Source organism: Podarcis gaigeae, assembly GCF_964106915.1.
Source record: "Podarcis gaigeae genome assembly, chromosome: 14".
Classification (NCBI taxonomy): domain Eukaryota; kingdom Metazoa; phylum Chordata; class Lepidosauria; order Squamata; family Lacertidae; genus Podarcis; species Podarcis gaigeae.
This window is the reverse complement of record NC_139690.1, coordinates 40,594,201-40,614,099: the sequence shown is the minus strand read 5'-3', so window position 1 is coordinate 40,614,099 and position 19,899 is coordinate 40,594,201. Positions and strand designations below refer to the sequence as shown.

At 43.5% G+C, this 19,899-nt stretch overlaps 1 protein-coding gene across 2 annotated transcripts in view; it reads right to left on the bottom strand.

Moving 5' to 3' along the window:
- Window positions 1–1,840: 1,840 nt before the first annotated feature.
- LOC310831179 (acyl-coenzyme A synthetase ACSM3, mitochondrial-like) overlaps window positions 1,841–19,899 on the bottom strand; it is a 24,277-nt gene continuing 6,218 nt past the window's right edge. The window contains exons 2-14 of one of the 2 annotated variants that reach the window (XM_083711573.1): window positions 15,977–16,195; window positions 14,838–15,048; window positions 14,526–14,736; window positions 13,527–13,670; window positions 12,634–12,790; window positions 10,923–11,002; window positions 10,222–10,345; window positions 8,157–8,237; window positions 7,904–8,005; window positions 6,344–6,471; window positions 5,426–5,525; window positions 4,443–4,566; window positions 1,841–2,890 (exon numbers count right to left, since the gene is read on the bottom strand). In XM_083711573.1, the coding sequence (XP_083567699.1) occupies window positions 2,808–2,890; window positions 4,443–4,566; window positions 5,426–5,525; window positions 6,344–6,471; window positions 7,904–8,005; window positions 8,157–8,237; window positions 10,222–10,345; window positions 10,923–11,002; window positions 12,634–12,790; window positions 13,527–13,670; window positions 14,526–14,736; window positions 14,838–15,048; window positions 15,977–16,180 (1,749 nt within the window). In that variant the 5' untranslated portion in view covers window positions 16,181–16,195 and the 3' untranslated portion in view covers window positions 1,841–2,807. The remainder of the gene's footprint in view (window positions 2,891–4,442; window positions 4,567–5,425; window positions 5,526–6,343; window positions 6,472–7,903; window positions 8,006–8,156; window positions 8,238–10,221; window positions 10,346–10,922; window positions 11,003–12,633; window positions 12,791–13,526; window positions 13,671–14,525; window positions 14,737–14,837; window positions 15,049–15,976; window positions 16,196–19,899) is intronic. The other variant, XM_083711574.1, reaches the window with a different exon arrangement.

Below are 19,899 nucleotides of genomic sequence, written 5' to 3'. Positions count from 1 at the left end.
TACCGCTTGCCTTTCTTGTCTAACCATTCACCTCAGTCCTAAACATTTTGTACCTCTTCTTGTTGTATAGGCCCATTGTTTTATTTAGTTTCAGTCACTTAAATTATTCTGTATACCACATGCATATACATGCCTGTGTTGTGCATACATGTGTATATAACCCACTCTGTGTGTGATGATTTTATTTTATTTTACAGTTGTACCTTGGTTTAAGAACAGTCCTGTTTACGAACGATTTGGTTTATGAACTCTGCAAAACTGGAAGTAGTGTCCCAGTTTGAGAAGTTTACCTCAGTCTAAGAATGGAATCTGAACAGTGGAAGGGCACCAGCGGCAGGAGGCCTCATTGGAGAAAGCGTGCCTCGGTTTAAGAACGGTTTCAGTTTAAGAACAGACTTCCGGAACGGATTAAGTTCATAAACCGAGGTACCACTTTTTTTATTGCTGATTTATTTGTTCCTTTTTTAAAATTGTTCTTTGTTACATTGAAGGAAATAATTTAAAAAACCCAATGTTTTCAAAAAAAGAGAGAGAGAGAGAGGAAGAAGTAGTGGAGATTCCATCTGGCCTGCATTCAGATCTCCATCGCAGGATGCTGTAATTGTATTTTCACCAGTGGAAACATCAAAATGGGCTTTCTACTATCTAATACCAAACTATCCATGGTGAACTGGTGAGAATGGTGGACTGAACACAATTCAAGGAAAAACATCAGGCGTGTTCTGCAGAAGTGTTGCAACCACTCCAAACCCTAGAATATCCATTATTGTTAAAAGACAACCTTCCAGTTTAAGACCAGGCTTAAGGCTATCTTATCTTGGCTCAAGCTAGCCAGCTGAATAAGCTTACATTTGCTGACAAAACCCACCTCTCTCACCCACTCTATAAAGCAGTTTTGTCATTGTTTCTGTTTGTCTAAATTGCATGTTAAAAAAAATAAATAGAAGAGAGGTAGCTGTGTTAGTCTGTGGTATCAGGGGCAGGAGAACAAAAGGGTCTGTGGGACATTAAAGACTAACTGTGTTTATTAAAAAAAGAAAATAAGACATAAGCCTTCATAAGCCAGCATCTACTTCCTCAGATATGTAGGTGAAGTATCCAACTTCACCTATTACTATTACTATTACTATTCTGTTACTATTACTATTCAACTACCTAGTCATCCAGTTGCAGATCTTAAAGTCTTTGCGCTTTGAGCTTAACTTCAAAACAATCTTATGATGACACATGATTCCAGTTAGACCAAAAGGTGTTGTGGCAGGGGGTGGGGGGAAATGGTATACAAAGATAATTCCTGGATGCCAAGATCCAGGCTTTGGGCAAGTACTCTTTGGTAAGAGAATTCCAGCAGAGATTTAAAATCACATAATATGCAGCAAAGCAAAGTGTGGAAATATAGGCTGTTAGACCTTTAAAATATGTCCTTCTACATTTCATCCAAAGTTCCCCTCTTCCCAGGGTTTAGGAAAAAATAGACTGTTAATTGGTGAAAGGAGGGAAAGTAAAGTTATATCATATTAAGATAAATTACAGAACAAAAATTGGAAATTGGAAAAGATGGAAAGGATTTGCTGAAATAATTAACCGAATTAGAATACAAAAAAGGGAGGTGTGAGGAGGTCAAGGAAACAAGCAAATGAAAGATAAGTTATGGGAAGATTAGCTGTGTTTTGTTTTTGTTTTTTTCTTTCTTCCTTATTGTGATGTGTTGTTTTGTTTTTGTTTAATATGGTGTTTTTATTTTTGCTTTTTGTAACCTTTAAAATTTTAATAAATATTATTTTAAAAAAAAACAAAAACAAAGTTCCCCTCTTCCCCTAGCATAGAAAACGATCACACATTTAGCAAGTTAAAATTAGTTTACTTACAAACTCTTTAAAGGTCAGGTTCATGTGCTTTTCCATACATCAGTCAGAAAACACAGGCAGTAAAATTTGGCTTAGTTACAGTGGTGAAAATTCCTGAATTATTGGTAAAGGAACTCAAGGGTGGGGCTGATGAGTTTGGAGTCCAGTACATAGCTGTTAACTTTCCCCTTTTCTTGCGAGGAATCCTATTCGGAATAAGGGAATTTCCCTTAAAAAAAGGGAAACATTGACAGCTATGGTCCAGTAGCATCTGAAAGGCCCAAGGTTCATCACCTGTGATTTATGCTTATGGTCCTTGCAATGCAGGTTTGAATATATTGTGTAAGTCGTAACAATTCATGAGATTGCTCTTTTATTTTTCTGCAACGGCAGTGTAAGCTACTAAGCCATTTTATTCATTAGACACTATTTTATGTAAACCAACTTTCCATATTTATTCAGATTGGCATTATATAGTTCTTGCTACTTCCCTAAGATATGTCAAGACAATACTGATATATATACTGACAGGAGAGGTGAAATTCTTCAGCTCATAATGATAAAATAATAACGATATAATATAATCATGACGTTATTTCTATACTGCATTTTCTGCAAACTTGTATCCAAAGCAGTTTACAAAAGAGTAACACCCCAAAAGCAGCAACACAATAACCACAATACATAATTAAAATCATAATACCATTCACAGCACTAACATTTCAATAATTAACCATTAATTTATAAAACAGCAAATAAATTTAAGTGACCATGAAGGACACCAACAGGCCAATTAATATCCCATAGGCTATACATTCCTATTTTATAGCCATGAGAGACACTAGAATTTTGTACAATGATTGCAACCCGAGAGCCACCAAGGCAAATGGAGCATCATCATCTATCCATCGGTGATATTGTTGTGACAACTAGTCCTTTTTTGATAGCGTCAGAGTCTTCTTAGGCTTTCCTCCACTCTTTCAGCCTCAACTCCTTCCTCTGGATTTTCCCAGAAATTGTCTTGGGTAGGTCTTGAACAAACTCTATCTGTTTTGAAGGATTAAAAAGACAGAGAGATAAACTGAGCACATCAACCTTTTTTGGAGTTGCATTTAGTCAACTTTTGTGGAACAGAGGAATCTTAACCCAAGTCATGACAAAACACAGGATGACCAGCTGTCCCCACCTCTCTTGCAAAGACTCCTGGGCCTTGAATCTGGGGTATGGCAGCCAGAGGCTTAGCAAAGGGAGTTTTTGACCCTCCTTTCAGCTCCACGCAGCAAAAAAGCTACAGCAGCTGAATTTCTGCATGTGAATGGTTGAGGAATTCAGGCATTGCAAATTCCTTTGTGAAATGACCCGAGTTGCATGTCTTGGACAAATGTACTGATTTCACACTTCTCCTAATCCTGCAGTGGTCTCCGGCAGTTTAAATGTATCAAACTTGGAGTTTAAAACATAGCTGACAACTTTTCCCTTTTCTTGCGAGGAATCCTATTCGGAATGAGGGAATTTCCCTTAAAAAAAGGGAAAAGTTGACAGCTATGGTTTAAAAGTTTGTTTAAAGTAGGTTTAAAGTTTTTAATTATGGATTTTAAATGGTTGTAACCCAGCTTGGGGACGCGGGTGGCACTGTGGGTTAAACCACAGAGCCTAGGACTTGCCGATCAGAAGGTCGGCTATTCGAATCCCCGCGACGGGGTGAGCTGCTGTTGCTCGGTCCCAGCTCCTGCCAACCTAGCAGTTCGAAAGCACATCAAAGTGCAAGTAGATAAATAGGTACCGCTCCGGTGGGAAGGCAAACGGCGTTTCCGTGCGTTGCTCTGGTTCGCCAGAAGCGGCTTAGTCATGCTGGCCACATGACCCGGAAGCTGTACGCTGGCTCCCTTGGCCAATAAAGCGAGATGAGCACCGCAACCCCAGAGTCGATCACGGCTGGACCTAATGGTCAGGGGTCCCTTTACCTTTTCACCCAGCTTGAGACCCACTGGTGAAGGGCGGATTATAACAGTAATACATATTCAGAGAGATAATACACATTTAAATAGGAACCATTGGAGAGGGATTGTAGCTTAGTGGCAGAACACATCTTTTTTTTCCATGCAAAAGGTCTCAGCAACCAGGGGACAGGTGAATATGTCAGTTTTGATTTATTTCTGTTTTTCGTTTTTCCAATCTTAAATCCAGCTCTTCACATTTCAACATCAGCTTGAGAATTAACATTTCTAAACATCCACATGAAAATTCACGACCATTTGTGTGCAAATTTCTTCAAATATAAACATTTTTATTTATTTTTTGCAAATCAGCTCCCCTTAATTTATTGCATTTTTGCACTTCTATGCAAATTTACTCCAGTATATGCATTTTGAATGCACAACTCCACTGGACAACTGCATCGTAAAATTCAGAGCAGCACGAATTTCAAAGGACAGCACAAATGAGGTAAGTTTGCTTTGAAATGTGACTCTTGTCTGAAACCAGAGTCTTTAAGCATTGCTAGGCTACGATCATTCCTAATCCATTCTTAAGAACATTGTCTCTCCCTTCACCCAACATCCAGTGACTGACACCGAGTAATTCTGAGCACTGTACTTGCCTTTCGGGGGTACTTGTAAGGAGCTGTCACTTTCTTGGCATGTGTTTGCAGTTCAAGAATTAATTGTTCTTTGTCATGTGACTGATAAACTGGCGACAGGACGACGAAAGCTTTCACAACCTACAATGAAGGCAAATGGAGGCAAGGTTAATTGATAGCCATGCTTGTGTGTGTGAAAGGGGAGGAAATGAGGGGAAGGGCTGTAGCTCAGTGGTTAGAGCTTTGCTTGCAGAAGATCCCAGCTTCTCCAGGTCGGGCTGTGAGAGAACGCAGCCTGCAAACTTGGAGAACCACTGCCAGTCTGCGAGGACAATACTAGGCTAGATGAACCAATGGCCTGGCTTAGAATAAGGAAACTTCCTATGATACTATCAACTGTGCTCTCCTCCATCTCTGACAAAAACCTAGCTCTTGCAGAGATGGGGAATGTAGGTCTGGACTATCCCACCTGAGGCAGCTGGTGGGGGCTCAGACATCACTGAATGCTCTCTTGCACACACACATCAGCCCCCTGCTGTACATAGAAAACGAAACAGGGAGGAAGCAAGATGAGACTCATTCCTCCTAGGATGTCCTGGGATAGCCCTCAATTGTGAAGGTGCCTTCTTTTTCAGGTGTGGAGCACCATTGGCCCTGCAGTATTTGAAGGGCTGACCAGTCCAAAGTTGAACAACCCTCAGAAGGAAGCGCAGAGACCTAGAAGCTGCTCATCCACACTTAGCTCCTGGACCACAGACTGGGCAGGAACACAGAAGCCTTAACTTCCAATTTCCATGCTTATATTACAGGTGGAGCTGCATGTCCCCTACAACCCACATTGCCTATAACAAAAATGTCTCAAACTGATTGTAACTGACCTATATGAAGGACTCACGATTTGAAAATAGAGACACTGGATGTATTTTTGTTACTTAGTGAAAATCTTTCAATACAAACATATTGAAGAAGAAGAGGAGGAGGAGGAGGAGGAGTACCGTACCTCTCCTCGGACGGGATCTGGGCTGCTGACGACGGCTGCTTCTGCCACTGCCGGGTGCTCCATCAAGGCATTTTCTACTTCCGATGGCCCAATGCGATACCTCAGATTTGAAGGAGAAGTTAGATCTTGGCAAGTTATCATCCTGAAGCAGAGCTTTGTGTGTGCTAACATGGTTAACTTAGGTCTGTTAATTTCAATGGGTCTACTCTGAATAGGGCTAAGATTGGATCTCACCCTGTTCAGGTTTGACGCTCGAGATATTGCTCAACTATAACTCCCATCACCCCAGGGGCAAGGATTCATCTGCACGGTCCCATGAGTGTAAGCCAGCACAAAGGTTTCTGGTAATGGAATAGGGGTTTCCCCCTCTCTCCACTCCCTAGACCCCCAAGTGTGCTGGGGGGGACCGGGACCTGTCAGGTGAAACTCCAGAACAGTGCATGGAGACAAGAGGGGATATTGCTTTGTGAGACAAACAAAAACACTTCTGGTTATAAAAGCATCTCCTTAGCGTTACTTTGAATTTAAAGCGCATAGGGTATCATTCAGCTAAATTTTACTTAGAGCACACATATGGACATGATGGGCCTAACTTAGTCATGCTTGTTAATTTGGGTGAGCTTACTCTGAGTAAAACTTAGTTGAATACCACCCACAGCTTCCCCGAAATAACCCTGGCAACTGCAGTTTAATTTTCACAGAACTACAGTTCCCAGCACCCTTAACAAGCTGTAGTTCCCAGGGTTCTCTGGGGAAATGAATGAGTTTTAAATGTATGGAATGGATGTTACTTTACCAGGGACGGTGCTGGCTTGATTTCTAGTCTTTTAATGGTGTTGCAACTTTTGCATTGCAGATACTTGTGGCACGGTTAAAAAAAAAAACAGCCGTGCCAAGTGTTTTACAAAATAAGCGTACCCAGAGGACAAGATAACATCATCGGCTCTTGCCACAAACTGGACATATCCCTCTTCATCCATGAACCCTCTGTCCCCGGTGATGTAGAAGTCCCCACGCTCTGTTGCGGCTGTTTTCTCAGGGTCGTCCTAAGAACAATGCAGCAGAGATCAACAAAGCTACAAAGGCACATTCATCTCTTGATTCTTGCAACATCAGATGGTATCCTGCATTTGGGAAGGGCCCATCACAGATCTAGCAACACAGGCAGAACGTTCTCAAATTGAGTGCTTTCCTGGGTAAAAGTTGGCTTTTGTATTTTATTAACACAGAGACAAGTGACGCAGGTGGCGCTGTGGGTTAAAGCCTCAGCGCCTAGGACTTGCCGATCGAAAGGTCGGCGGTTCGAATCCCTGCGGCGGGGTGCGCTCCCGCTGCTCGGTCCCAGCGCCTGCCAACCTAGCAGTTCAAAAGCACCCCCGGGTGCAAGTAGATAAATAGGGACCGCTTACTAGCGGGAAGGTAAACGGCGTTTCCGTGTGCGGCTCTGGCTCGCCAGAGCAGCGATGTCACGCTGGCCACGTGACCCGGAAGTGTCTCCGGACAGCGCTGGCCCCTGGCCTCTTGAGTGAGGGCGCACAACCCCAGAGTCTGTCAAGACTGGCCCGTACGGGCAGGGGTACCTTTACCTTTACCTTTAACACAGAGACGCTTGGGCTTTCGCATTGGGTTAACTGCAAAGAACTAGCATGGAATACAACTCATGGCACTTCTGGTCCTGGAGATTGCATATAGCCATGATGGCTCTTATCTTTCTCTATCAAACTACATGGATTCTGCTGTCATTAGCAGGGGCTCTTCCCTGAGTGCCTTCTCCAAGGAAGGTGCGGGCAATGGCAATACAAGAATGGGCTTTTTCAGTGGTGGCCCCTTGTTCCTGGAATGCTCTCCCCAGGGAAACATGCCTGGCACTATCATTGCCAGCTTTTAGACATCAGGCTAAGACATTTCTGCTGACCCAGGCATTCCACTGTTAAATGGGATGATCCACTGCTATGATTCGTGCCCTGTTTTGTTTTGTTCATCTTTCAGTAAGGTGGGGTAAAATCCCCCCTCCCACCATTTTTGATGTATGAACTCTCCTAGCAATTTTTGCTCCATCATATTTTCCCTTACTTATTTGGTTTAAACCAGATGTAGGGAACTTTTGGCCCTGAACTACAACCCCCATCATCCCCAGTTTGCTTGCTGTGCTTTCTGGGGTAGATGGGAGTTGTAGTTCTACAACATCTGGAGGGTCAAAAGTTCTCCGCAAATGATTTAAACTGATTGCCAGCTTGCTTTGCATTTTATAGGTTTGTAAGTCCCCCACCCAGCTTTATTAACATCTGCTGAAAAAGCACCCAATATCTTTTTATTCTAGGGGTGGTCCTCTAAATGTTGCTCTACTACAACACCCCTTGCAATCATGGTCAATGGAGAGGGATGGTGGGAGGTCCAGTCAGGAACATCTGGAAGGTCCCCCACCTCTGTTATATTCCTTGGAGGCTGCCCCATCATTTGAGAGGGTTCCTTTCTTACCACATAGCAGGTGAAGAGACCCAAGGGCCTTTTGGGCTTGATTTTAACAGCAATGTCTCCTTCTTCCCCAGGAGGTAGGCGATTGCAATGTTCATCTATTATCTAGAAAGATGGAACCCCAAGCGTCAGTTATGTGAGCTTTTCTGTTTTGTCTCTTTAGTTGAGCAATAGGGGCACATCACAGTGTTTACTCAAGCAACATGGGTTATTATGGCTGACTGTTATGGCTTCCCTGCATTATAAATATTCCTACCTGGACATCAAAGGGAGGAGCTGGCGTTCCAGCAAAGCCAGGCTTGACTTTCATATCTCTCCTAGTCGAACATAACATAGTCTGTTTAAAGAAATGGTAAATGTTCCATCAGGTTTCTCTCTTTTGAAACTATGGCTTTTAACCGATTAGAGAATTTTCAGTTGACTTTATCTATCTTCCGTTTACAGATTTGGGGAAGGGCCATAGCTGAGTGAGGGACTGTACAAGCTGGAGTCTGCAGGAGAAGTTGCAGCATGGAACAACAACAACAATTTTATTATTTATACCCCGCCCATCTGGCTGGGTTTCCCCAGCCACTCTGGGCTGCTCCCAGTACATATTAAAACATAATAAAATGTCAAACGTTTAAAAAAACCTTCCTGATACAGTGGTACCTCAGGTTACATACGCTTCAGGTTACAGGCTCCGCTAACCCAGAAATAGTGCTTCAGGTTAAGAACTTTGCTTCAGGATGAGAACAGAAATCGTGCTCTGGCGGCGCGGCGGCAGCAGGAGGCACCATTAGCTAAAGTGGTGCTTCAGGTTAAGAACAGTTTCAGGTTAAGAACAGACCTCCGGAACGAATTAAGTACTTAACCCAAGGTACCACTGTACAGGGCTGCCTTCAGAGGTCTTCTAAAAGTTGTGTTTTAGATGTTTCCTTGACATCTGATGTCTCCTTGACATCTGATGGGAGGGCATTATACAGGCTCGGTGCCACTACCAAGAAGCCCCTCTGCTTGGTTCCCTGTAACATTTCCTCTTACAGTGAGGGAACTGTCAGAAGGCCCTTGGAGGTGGACCTCAGTGTCTGGGCTGAACAATGGGGGTGGAGACGTTCCTTCAGGTATACTTTTCCTACACAGGGTTCCAACCAGCCAGCCATGCCCCTTTCCACTCCATTCCATTCTCTCCAATATGGATTCTCTCAGGTGGGGCATTTTGGGGAAAGCATGCATTTGGATTTGATAAGCTTCTGCTGGCACAATGGGCCAGCTGCGCTTGGCTGTTAACCAGAAGGTTGGCGGTTCGAGCCCACACGGGGACAGCAGTAGGCAAGTTTCCTGCATCGCAGCGGGGGGGGACTAAATGACCATTGGGCTCCCTTCCAACTCTACGATTCTGTGATTCTATGATTCTATAGATACATGATAAATAAGGTATACTATTCATTGTATCAAATTGTAGATTTCAACGGAAATCTCATAAAGTTCAACGAAAAAAGCAGAAGACATTCTCTACTCAGTTCATGCATAAGGTCCATACATGTAAAAGTATATATTCTACCTGTCTGTTCAAAGAGTCCAATATCCACATGAAGGGTTGTTACAGTTCCACAGAATCCTTTCAGAGTCTAAGACAAGGATTTCTGGAATATTAGCCTTGTTTCGCCATCCTAGGCTTCATCAGTAGAACAGACTCATATGTAATATTACAGGATAGTGGATCTTATAGCATAGTAGTGGTTGTGAAACTAGGCTTATATTCCAGAAATTCTTGCAATGAACTGATCCACTGGGTCTTCTTCTTTTTCTGGTGAACTTCGGTTGAAATCTACAATTTGATACAATGAATAGTATATCTTATTTATTCAAAAGTACAGCCGGTTATTGGGACACGGGTGGTGCTGTGGGTTAAACCACAGAGCCTAGGACTTGCCGATCGGAAGGTCGATGGTTCGAATCCCCATGACGGGGTGAGCTCCCGTTGCTCAGTCCCTACCCCTGCCAACCTAGCAGTTCGAAAGCACGTCAAAGTGCAAGTAGATAAATAGGTACCGCTCTGGCGGGAAGGTAAACGGCGTTTCCATGCGCTGCTCTGGTTTGCCAGAAGCGGCTTAGTCATGCTGGCCACATGACCCGGAAGCTGTACGCCGGCTCTTTTGGACAGTAAAGCAAGATGAGTGCCACAACCCCAGAGTTGGCCACAACTGGGCCTAATCGTCAGGGGTCCCTTTACCTTTACCTTTACAGCCGGTTACATCTTGTGTGTTTATTGAGTATGTTTCACGTAACCATAGGTTTATTGTTGTTGTCTATAGATACATGGCCAAAGGCCAACATACCGTCTCTGTCTGCCCATAGCCTTCACGGATTCCCACTCCTGTCTGCGCTTTCCACTGCTCCATCACTTCAGGGCTGTTGCCTTCCCCACCGCTCAGGCACCGTCTCAGGCTCTTGAACTTGTATCTGCATGAGGGTATGAAGAAGCTTGGAGTCAACAGTGATTATTGCCTCTGTAGCAAGGCGTACAATAGCATCCCAGTTAGCACACCTAGTGCTGGTGTAATGTTGGACTCGAATGCCCATCAGTCCCGGACAGCTTGGCCAATGCTCAGGTTAGGGTCAGATTGAGTTCAGAAATTTTTTAAAAAATGTTATCAAGTGCAAGCAAGAAGTAGAAAATGGACATATTGTAAATGCAGAAATAAAGAAATGGAAAAATGAAATCACAGAGGGTTGTCTAGGTGAGCCTTGGGGCATTCCTTGACTACAATTCTAAGATTCTATGAAATATTTCCAAAGGAAGCAAGAAATATAAATAATGAGATGAATTTAATAGGAAACAAGCTAAAACAAAAGGAAGAAAAAACAGGCAGGGGGTTGGACTAGATGACACTCAGTGTCCTTTCCAACTCCACAGTTCTGTGAATCTATGATTCTGTAAACCCAGGCAGAGGGACTCGGAAGTGCACTTTTTAAAAAAGCAGGAAGTTAGTGTTGAGTTTTAAAATGCACAGATGCTACCATGCAGAGTTTGCCATACCTTCCAACGTTGTGTTGCAGAAGCATACGATAAACAGTTGGGGGGCCACAGAAAGTTGTCACTGGATACTTGGTGAGGGTCTAGAGGGGAAAACACAAACACATTCCTATTGCATCAAGTGATTCCAAAAGTCCCACAGGGGTTGATTTCTCATTTTTAACTTTTTGTCTGAAACATTTTCCTGCAAGGTTGAATAGTTGTTTTAACTTCTACCAAGAAATGGAGGAAACAGATTTCCTGCCTCTATCAAAAAGAGGGAATTGTGGTCTGGAGAGGGACCACTGCTCAGCGGGAAGAGCTTTGAATGCAGAAGATTCTCAGTTAAATTCTTAGCCTCTCTGGGGAACCTCAGACTGGGGCAGAATGCGGCCTTTCAGACCTTTCTATCCGGCCCTTGGAATGCTCCCCAGCTACATCTCCAACACTTTCTAGGCCACAGCCCTCCCTGGCCCTGCTATGCACCCTTCTTGAATGTTTTGCCTGGCTGGGATGTTCCAAAGAAGAAGAAGAAGAAGAAGAGGAGGAGGAGGAGGAGGAGGAGGAGGAGTAGTTTGGATTTGATATCCCGCTTTATCACTAACCGAAGGAGTCTCAAAGCGGCTAACATTCTCCTTTCCCTTCCTCCCCCACAACAAACACTCTGTGAGGCGAGTGAGGCTGAGAGACTTCAAAGAAGTGTGACTAGCCCAAGGTCACCCAGCAGCTGCATGCGAAGGAGCGGAGACGCGAACCCGGTTCACCAGATTACGAGTCCACCGCTCTTAACCACTACACCACATTGGCTCTTGAACTTCCAGAGTGGAGGAAGAGAAGCAAATGAGTGAGTAGAAAATACCTCATTGTACGAAGGTTCAATTTACATTTATTACTCTGCCCAATTTCCCCTTTGGACCCACCCACCACTGGCAAGTGGCCCTTGGGATATTGCCCAGAAGGTTACATGGGCCTTGATGCTGACAAGTGTTCTCCACCCCTCAGATGAGATAGGAGGTATTGGGGAAAGACCTCTGTTGGAGACCCCAGAAAGCTCTTGCAAGGCAGGCAAGGCTATTATGGAGTACGTATAGGAACCTGCCTTATACTGCATCAGATTCATCCATCTAGCTTAGCTTTGTCTACAAAGCAACTCCACAGAGTTCCAGACAGGGAATCCTTCACAGCCCTACCTAGAGATGTCATTGAACCCAGAACCTTCTGAATGCAAAGCAAATTCCCAACCACTCTTCTGGGTTTGGAGCTCAAGGAGAAAACTCAGGATCTCTGTTGGCAGAGCAACTCCCCCAAACCACTGGCTATTCAACGAAGGAGCCAGTGTGGTGTAGTGGTTAAGAGCGGTAGTCTCATAATCTGGGGAACCGGGTTCGCGTCTCCGCTCCTCCACATGCAGCTGCTGGGTGACCTTGGGCCAGTCACATTTCTTTGAAGTCTCTCAGCCCCACTCACCTCACAGAGTGTTTGTTGTGGGGGAGGAAGGGAAAGGAGAATGTTAGCGGCTTTGAGACTCCTGAAGGGGAGTGAAAGGCGGGATATCAAATCCAAACTACTCCTCCTCCTCCTCCTCCTCCTCCTCCTCCTCCTCCTCCTCCTCCTCCTCTTCTTCTTCTTCTTCTTCTTCTTCTTCTTCTTCTTCTTCTTCTTCTTCTTCTTCTTCTTCCCTTGGTCTTCTGCCCCAATGCTTCCTGCCTTTTGAATAAGGCAACGCTAGCCTTACATTGAGAACAGTCTTTGGCTCGAACTGGAGCATGCCATGCTGAAAGATGCACGCCCCTTGGATCCACGAAGGGTACAAATTGCTGAAGACGAATTTGATCCAGCCTGTGTCGGAGAAACCCCAGATCACATCGGAAGGATTCAGGTCCATCCAGTACCTGTAATAAGGAGGCAAACACGATGACTGCTCAGTTACATTTATTAGACTGACTTATGTTTGAGGAACAAACTAGACAGGGTGAAAAGATATGGGATCAGATCTTTTGATTTTAAGACTTAAAGGACAGCAGGTGCAAGAATGGGGGAGGTGGAGAGATGGAAATGGTTCAAAGCTGTGGTAATGTGCACTTACTTTAAAATGTTGTGCTTGGGGGCTCTCCTTTGGATGACTAAGAATTGCAGTTTTATTGTGCCTTAAGCTTAGAACAAAGATTACAGCCACTCCATCATGCCTATCAAAGTTCTTGCCACAATTAAATACAGTGGTGCCTCGCAAGACGAAATTAATCCGTTCCGTGAGTCTCTTCGTATAACGGTTTTTTTGTCTTGCGAAGCAAGCCCATTGACAGCTTAGCGGATTAGCGCTATTAGCGGTTTAGTGGCTTTTAGCGGCTTTTAGCGGCTTATCAGCTGATAAGCGGCTTAGCTGCTTAGAAAAAGGGGGGAAGGGGGAAAAAACCGCAGGAACTCGAAAGACATTTTTGTCTTGCCAAGCAAGCCCATAGGGAAATTTGTTTTGCGAAGCGCCTCCAAAACGGAAAACCCTTTCGTCTAGCGGGTTTTCCATCTTGCGAGGCGTTCGTCTTGCGGGGCACCACTATAGTCATTCTTTAAAGTGCCACAGGACTTTCTGTTGAGTTTGTTGCTCCTGAAGATTTAGAAAGAGAGCAATACCTTCCAACAACTGTCAGCCCAATCCCCAAACTGCTGCAGGAGTGTTCCACCATTTTGGGATAACCCGTGGTTCCACTGGTAAAGTAGATGGTCATTGGATCTTGACTCCTTGTTTTGACAGGCTGATGATCACCGTCTGCAGCACTTTAAAACAGAAAAGTGGTCAAGTAGTAAGAATGGGTGGTGCAATCAAAATCAATGGTCTGTGATCTTGTAAGCTTAAGGTGTTCTGGGAAATTAGGATTCCAATAGAAAACGAATAAATGCGAACTGCAATAAAATGTTGCAGTGGGAAGACCTCATCCAAGATACTCCATTCAAATTACCGTAACTCAAGTTCCTCGCATTTTTGAATCAGCTTGTGATTCATATACAGTCATACCTCGAGTTGAATGCACTTCGGGTTGAGCGCGTTCGAGTTGGAGCGTGTTACTTCCGGGTTTCGCTGCTCGTGCATGCGCAGACGCTCAAAATGATGTCAGGTGCATGCGCGGTAGCAGCGAAACGCGGCAGGCGCAGATGCACCGTCATGTCTTGTGTTCCATTTGGGATGCGAATGGGGCTCCGATACGGGTCCTGTTCGCATCCCGAGGTACAGTGGTACCTCCAGTTACAAACTTAATTTGTTCCAGAGGTCTATTCTTAACATGAAACAGTTCTTAACATGAGGCGCACTTTCGCTAATCAGGCCTCCCGCTGCTGCCACACGACCTCCGCTCACATCCCGGGGCAAAGTTCGCAACTACTTCTGGGTTAGCGGAGCTCGTTACCCGAAGCATTCATAAGGAGGACTGTACGTTCCACTGTACTTTTTTAAAAAAACAAACATTCCTCCCAAAATACATATTTTCGTATACACTTTTGTCCGCTATACAAATGTTCACAAGTAATTGGCCATCTTCCTGATGTAGGTGATGAATACTGCAGACACCAGGTTTTTCTGTATCTCACTCTTTGACTTATCCCTGACTTGCTTAACAAGGCAGCAGAAATTCTCACTTCAGCAGGTCATGGAAGTTCAGCCATCCTTCTCTGCTGGTGCCTTTGGAGACCAACATCCGAGTTTTCAGGAACTGGCAATCAGATTTAAGAGAGTCGATCAATGGAGCCAAGGCGTCGTTTGTAACTATACATTTGGCCCGAGACTTTTGGAGCCGGTACAAGATGTCTTGAGCAGTCAACAGTGTTGTGGCTGGGATGAAGGTGACACCTAGGAGCAAAAGAAAGTGTGATTAAAAAGAGAGGAGAGGAAGACACAGCAAAAAAATGGATCTTTCTGTTGGCTCCTAGCACAGAGAGGGCTTCATTCACCTGCTCTGATGCAGCCCACACTGATCAGCCACCACTCAGGCACCCTGGGGAGTATGATGACGATTCGGTCTCCCTTCTGCAGATTGCAAGCTTTGGAGAGGACGTTGGCTGCTTTCCTGGATAAGAATGCCAGCTCCTCAAAGCTCCACTGCACCTCCTCGCCTTTCCCACTTACCCACCAAAGAGCAGGATTGGAAGGTCTCTTTCCATCCTATCAGGCACAAAGGGTGGAAAAAAAATGGAAGCTATTTTACTTAGATATCTCTCAAAGATTTATATACCAAATAATCAGCAAAAGGTTTCTCAGCAGTTTACAGATAACCCTATAAAATATTCCAAAGAAGACACCAATAAAATCAAACTATCCCTCACATCCTGTTTCATATTTTATCTATGGTTTGATTAATTTTATGCCTACTGTTTTTGAGCAAGTAGGCATAAAATTAATCAAACTATAAATGTAGCATCCCCATAAATAGCTGAAGCTAGACTATCTACAGACAAAATTTGCAACATATCTGTAAATTCAAGTCCTCAGGACAACAGAAATGAATTAAGCAGACCTCAAGTAACAATCTTAATGCCACTTATACAAAGGAAAAGGAAACATACAAAAACATTCAGAATTTTGAACATCACTTGGCATGTTAAATAAGGGAAAACGAAAAAAACCAGAGGATGTAAGGGTTAGACAAGAACTTTCACACTAAAATACTAATGAATTTCCTGCAGGCATTTTTAGGCAGGAGGCAGAATGGGTTTGTAAGCTGAGGGGGAAATGTTGAGAACTGAACTTAAGACGGAAAAAAATGAGAAACCAAGAAAAGCCAAACAGGACAACTTTTCTCAGCTCTGGCTAGCAGTTAGGAAGTTTCCATGCTACTTTTTTTATTGACTCAAAACAGTTTTGACTACCAAAGGGACTTCACTTCTTAATGTAAATGAAATGGGGAACATTAGGTTTTAGGTTTTGCAAAACTTTAGGTTTTGATGATTTGCTGAAAGGTAATGCTAATTTATGTTTTGTTGACATATAGTTTGTTTTGAGAGACATATTCAATGACCGTTTGCTATAAACAATAAAGAGCAGCACGACTGACTGATAATACTAGGAAATCATGACAGATACAGTCCCTTACCTTTTCCTTTTGGCTCCATTGATCCAGGACATCATGTGCAAAATTAAAATGCTCTGGCACATTTTTGTAGAGGGCTTCAGTGTCTGAGAAATCCAGAAATGGAGATCCACTGCAAGGTTGACTCATGATTCTACAAGGCAATTTGAAAGCACTAAAAGACTTTAAAACAGGAATTCTGGAGAGAAGCTTCCTTGCCCCTGCCATGAAAACAATTCTTGCCTTTATGGAAAACCAAAAAAAAAGAAAAGAAAAGAAAAGAAAAGAAAAGAATTAAACATGATAATTCAAGATTCTGCTCAAGAACAAAAAGGAAACACCAATGACAGAAAAATATGTATGCATTGAATAAATCCCAGTGACAAAAGTGCAAAGTGGAACTCCAATGGAAATGCAACTTCACTCCATAGCCAGAATGTATCTTAGGGGTGAGAATTCAGAGTTACCCTATATCAGGCTTCCTCAACCTCGGCCCTCCAGATGTTTTGAGACTACAATTCCCAGCATCCCTGACCACTGGTCCTGCTAGCTAGGGATCATGGGAGTTGTAGGCCAAAAACATCTGGAGGGCCGAGGTTGACGAAGCCTGCTCTATATAGCTCTTTCAGTGTTGAAAATGGGAGCTGATAATGTTCCAATTGCCAATTTGCTGCTGGGCCGGGTTCCAGCCTCAAAGAATCCTGGAATGTGAGAATTGTAGAGTTGGAAGTGACCCTAATCTAGTCAGAGCCCCTGCAGTGAAGGAATCACAGCTAAAGGACCCCTGACAGATGGCCACCCAATCTCTGTTTTTTTGAAAAAATTAAATGTAGGAGATCCCACCACCTTTCGAAGAAGCTCACTCCAGTGTTGAACAGCTCTTACCATCATAAAGATCTTCCTGATGTTTAGTTGGAACTTCCTTTTTTGTAATTTGGGTCCGTTGGTTGAGGGTCTACCTTCCGGAGCAGCAGGAAACTGTTGAAATTGCAGTGTCCCGTGCACAGCGGAATGATGAGGAATACGTGCCACATACTCTATATTGCTTTATTTACACTTCAAAGCTGGTAGATTACAGAAAAACATCTTGCCTCTGCCGGAGCAGAGAAAGCATCCTCTCTCCTCTAAAGCACGGAGAGAACAACACTGAACTGTGAAGAACAGTGAAAAACAGGAAACCAGTATACGTCACATCCAGTCTCCCTTTCCCGTGGGAAAACCCAACAGCAACTCTGACTGTGGAATGTAAACATTGTCTTGTGACAAGCATTTTCGCTGCTCAGTGAAGGAAGCAGAAACCAACATCCTCCCCCTTTCTGTGAACATCACTGGACAGCGTGTTCGTACAATATCAGTACAAACCCAACTTCTGCACATAGGTACAGTGTTGATCCCTTGACACAATCTTGGACAATACATCAGCAGGAATTTCATTACCTGGCATATAGGACACAGTTATGAGTCCCTTCTGAATATGTTCCCTAGCATGTTGCAACTTCAATTGCAAGTGCTGCGTGCTTTGCTTATAACCTTCAGAATTCAGCAAAGCCAAACATGCTTTGTTGTCCTGGTAAACCTGGATTGGACATTTGACAGGAATTTTCATGTCTTTGCACAATTGTAACAACCATTCACAATCTTTAAGTGAATAAGACAGTGCATTCAGTTCAGCTTCACAAGTACTTAAGCTAACTGTTGTTTGCTTCTTGCATGACCAATCAAATAGACCCTGATTGTTCATGTAGCAAACTCCAGACGTACTTTTCCTGTCTGTAGTGTCACTTCCAAAACTTGCATCTGCAAATATCTCAAGACCACCAGACTTCTGATTGTTAAATCTCAGTCTGTAATGCATAGTGCCTTTCAAATACCGCGCTATGCGTTTCAGAGCTTTCCAATCCTTAACAGTAGGATTGTTGACTTGTCTGCTTAGCAAATTACAGCTAACAGCAATGTCTGGTCTTGAACATCTGGCAATGAAGTTTAGCTTGCCTAGCACACTTCTGTACAGTGTAGTATCAGAAAATGCTTCTTCAGTGTCATCTACCCGATAACCTGTTGTCATCGGTGTATCTACAGGGTTAGCATCCATCAGGTTTAGTTTGCTTAACACATCAGCAATTTTACGTGACTGGTGTACTAGAATGTTACCATCTTGATCTCTCTCTATTTCCAGAGATAGGTAGTTGTTTACCTCACCAAGATCTTTCATGTCAAAGTGCTCTTTCAGTTGAGCTAGGGCATTATTGTACATTGTGACATCCTTCCAAAAGAATAAAAGATCATCAACATAAAACAAACAATACAGTTTCTTTTGCCCCTCCTCTTTGACAAATACACATGGATCAGCTTTCCCTTGCTTAAAACCTAGAGAAAACAATACTTCAGTGAGTTTTGTGTGCCAACACCGTGCACTTTGTTTGAGACCATAAAGGGACTTCTTCAGAGCACAAACATATCCCTGTTTTACCTGTACGCCATCAGGTGGAAGTATATAAAGTGATTCATCTAGAGATCCGTACAGAAAAGCTGTATTCACATCATGGTGACTAATGTGTAGATTCTCCTCTGCAGCTAGCTTGAGCATAAGCCTAATGCTCTCATACCTCACTGTGGGTGAGTAGGTCTCGTGATAGTCTTCACCTGGTACCTGTGCAAAACCTCTGGCTACCAATCTGGCTTTGTGTCTGACTATCTTGCCATTTTGATCTGTCTTCGCTTTGAAGACGCATTTGCTTCCAAGCAGTTTCATTCCTGGAACTACTGGAACTAGGTCCCATGTTTTGTTCCTTTCCAAGGAATCAAGCTCAGCCTTCATGGTATTTAACCATGGCTCAGCTTCCTTTGAACCCAAATCCTGGATTTCTTGGAAACTTGAAGGTTCAAATACCTTTTTGGAGCTTTTAACAGCTGTTACTGCTATCTTAGCAAACTCATCAGCAAATCTCTTTGGAGGTCTGCCTTTTGTGGCTCTCTGTGACCTACGAATTAGCCTTAAGTCTTCAACACTCTCCTCTTCCTTCTTAGGAGAAAAGTGACCTATTGTGAACAATGGTTCCTCCAATTCTTGATCAGAGCTTTCAGAGGGTCGCATAGAGGCTTTCGCACTCTTGAAATCCTCTGAATCACCTGATTGAGTGTCAGACTCAGAATCAGAACCTTCATCAGTGGGTGTGGGTTGTTGCGGTTGCTTTTGACTATCCTCAGTTTCATCACTGTCATCAGGATAACATTGGAAAATTCCCACATTCTCCCCCCACTTGGCATTGTACTCAACACTTCTTGTGAGCTTAATTGTCTTAGAGTCAGTCATCATTATTCTGTAAGACCCTTTCTGATAGCCTAGAAAGATGCCATGCAATCCACGCTTGTCTAACTTGGAGCTTTGTGGTGAGTGAACCCACATGTCAGAACCAAAAATTTTCATGTGTTTGATGTATGGCTTCTTGCCAAACATCTTCTCATAGGGGGTACAACCAATCGCTGAAGATAACCTGCGATTATAACTGTAAACAAAACACGAGAGAGATTCGGCCCAATAACTCTCTGGAAGATTGGCATCATGCAGCAAGGTTTTTAACCCTTGAAGCAATGTCTGATTTGCCCTCTCGCAAAGTCCATTCTGCCATGGCGAACGAGGACTAGACAAATCGTGTTGAATTCCTTTCTCAGTCAGAAAAGCTTCAAACTGCTGAGAAGTGAATTCTCCCCCGCGATCAGTGAATTCTCCCCCGCGATCAGTGAAATTTTTTTTTATCTTCTTACCATGCACATTTTCCAACCAAGCACAGAATTCCTTGAACCTTGGAAAAGCCTCTGATTTCTGCTTGAGATTGTACACATAAATATACCTGGAAAATGCATCAATGAGAACCATGAAGTACCTGTTTCCACCCAAAGAGGGCGTTAGTGGTCCAACCAAATCAGCATGAACGATTTGGTATGGT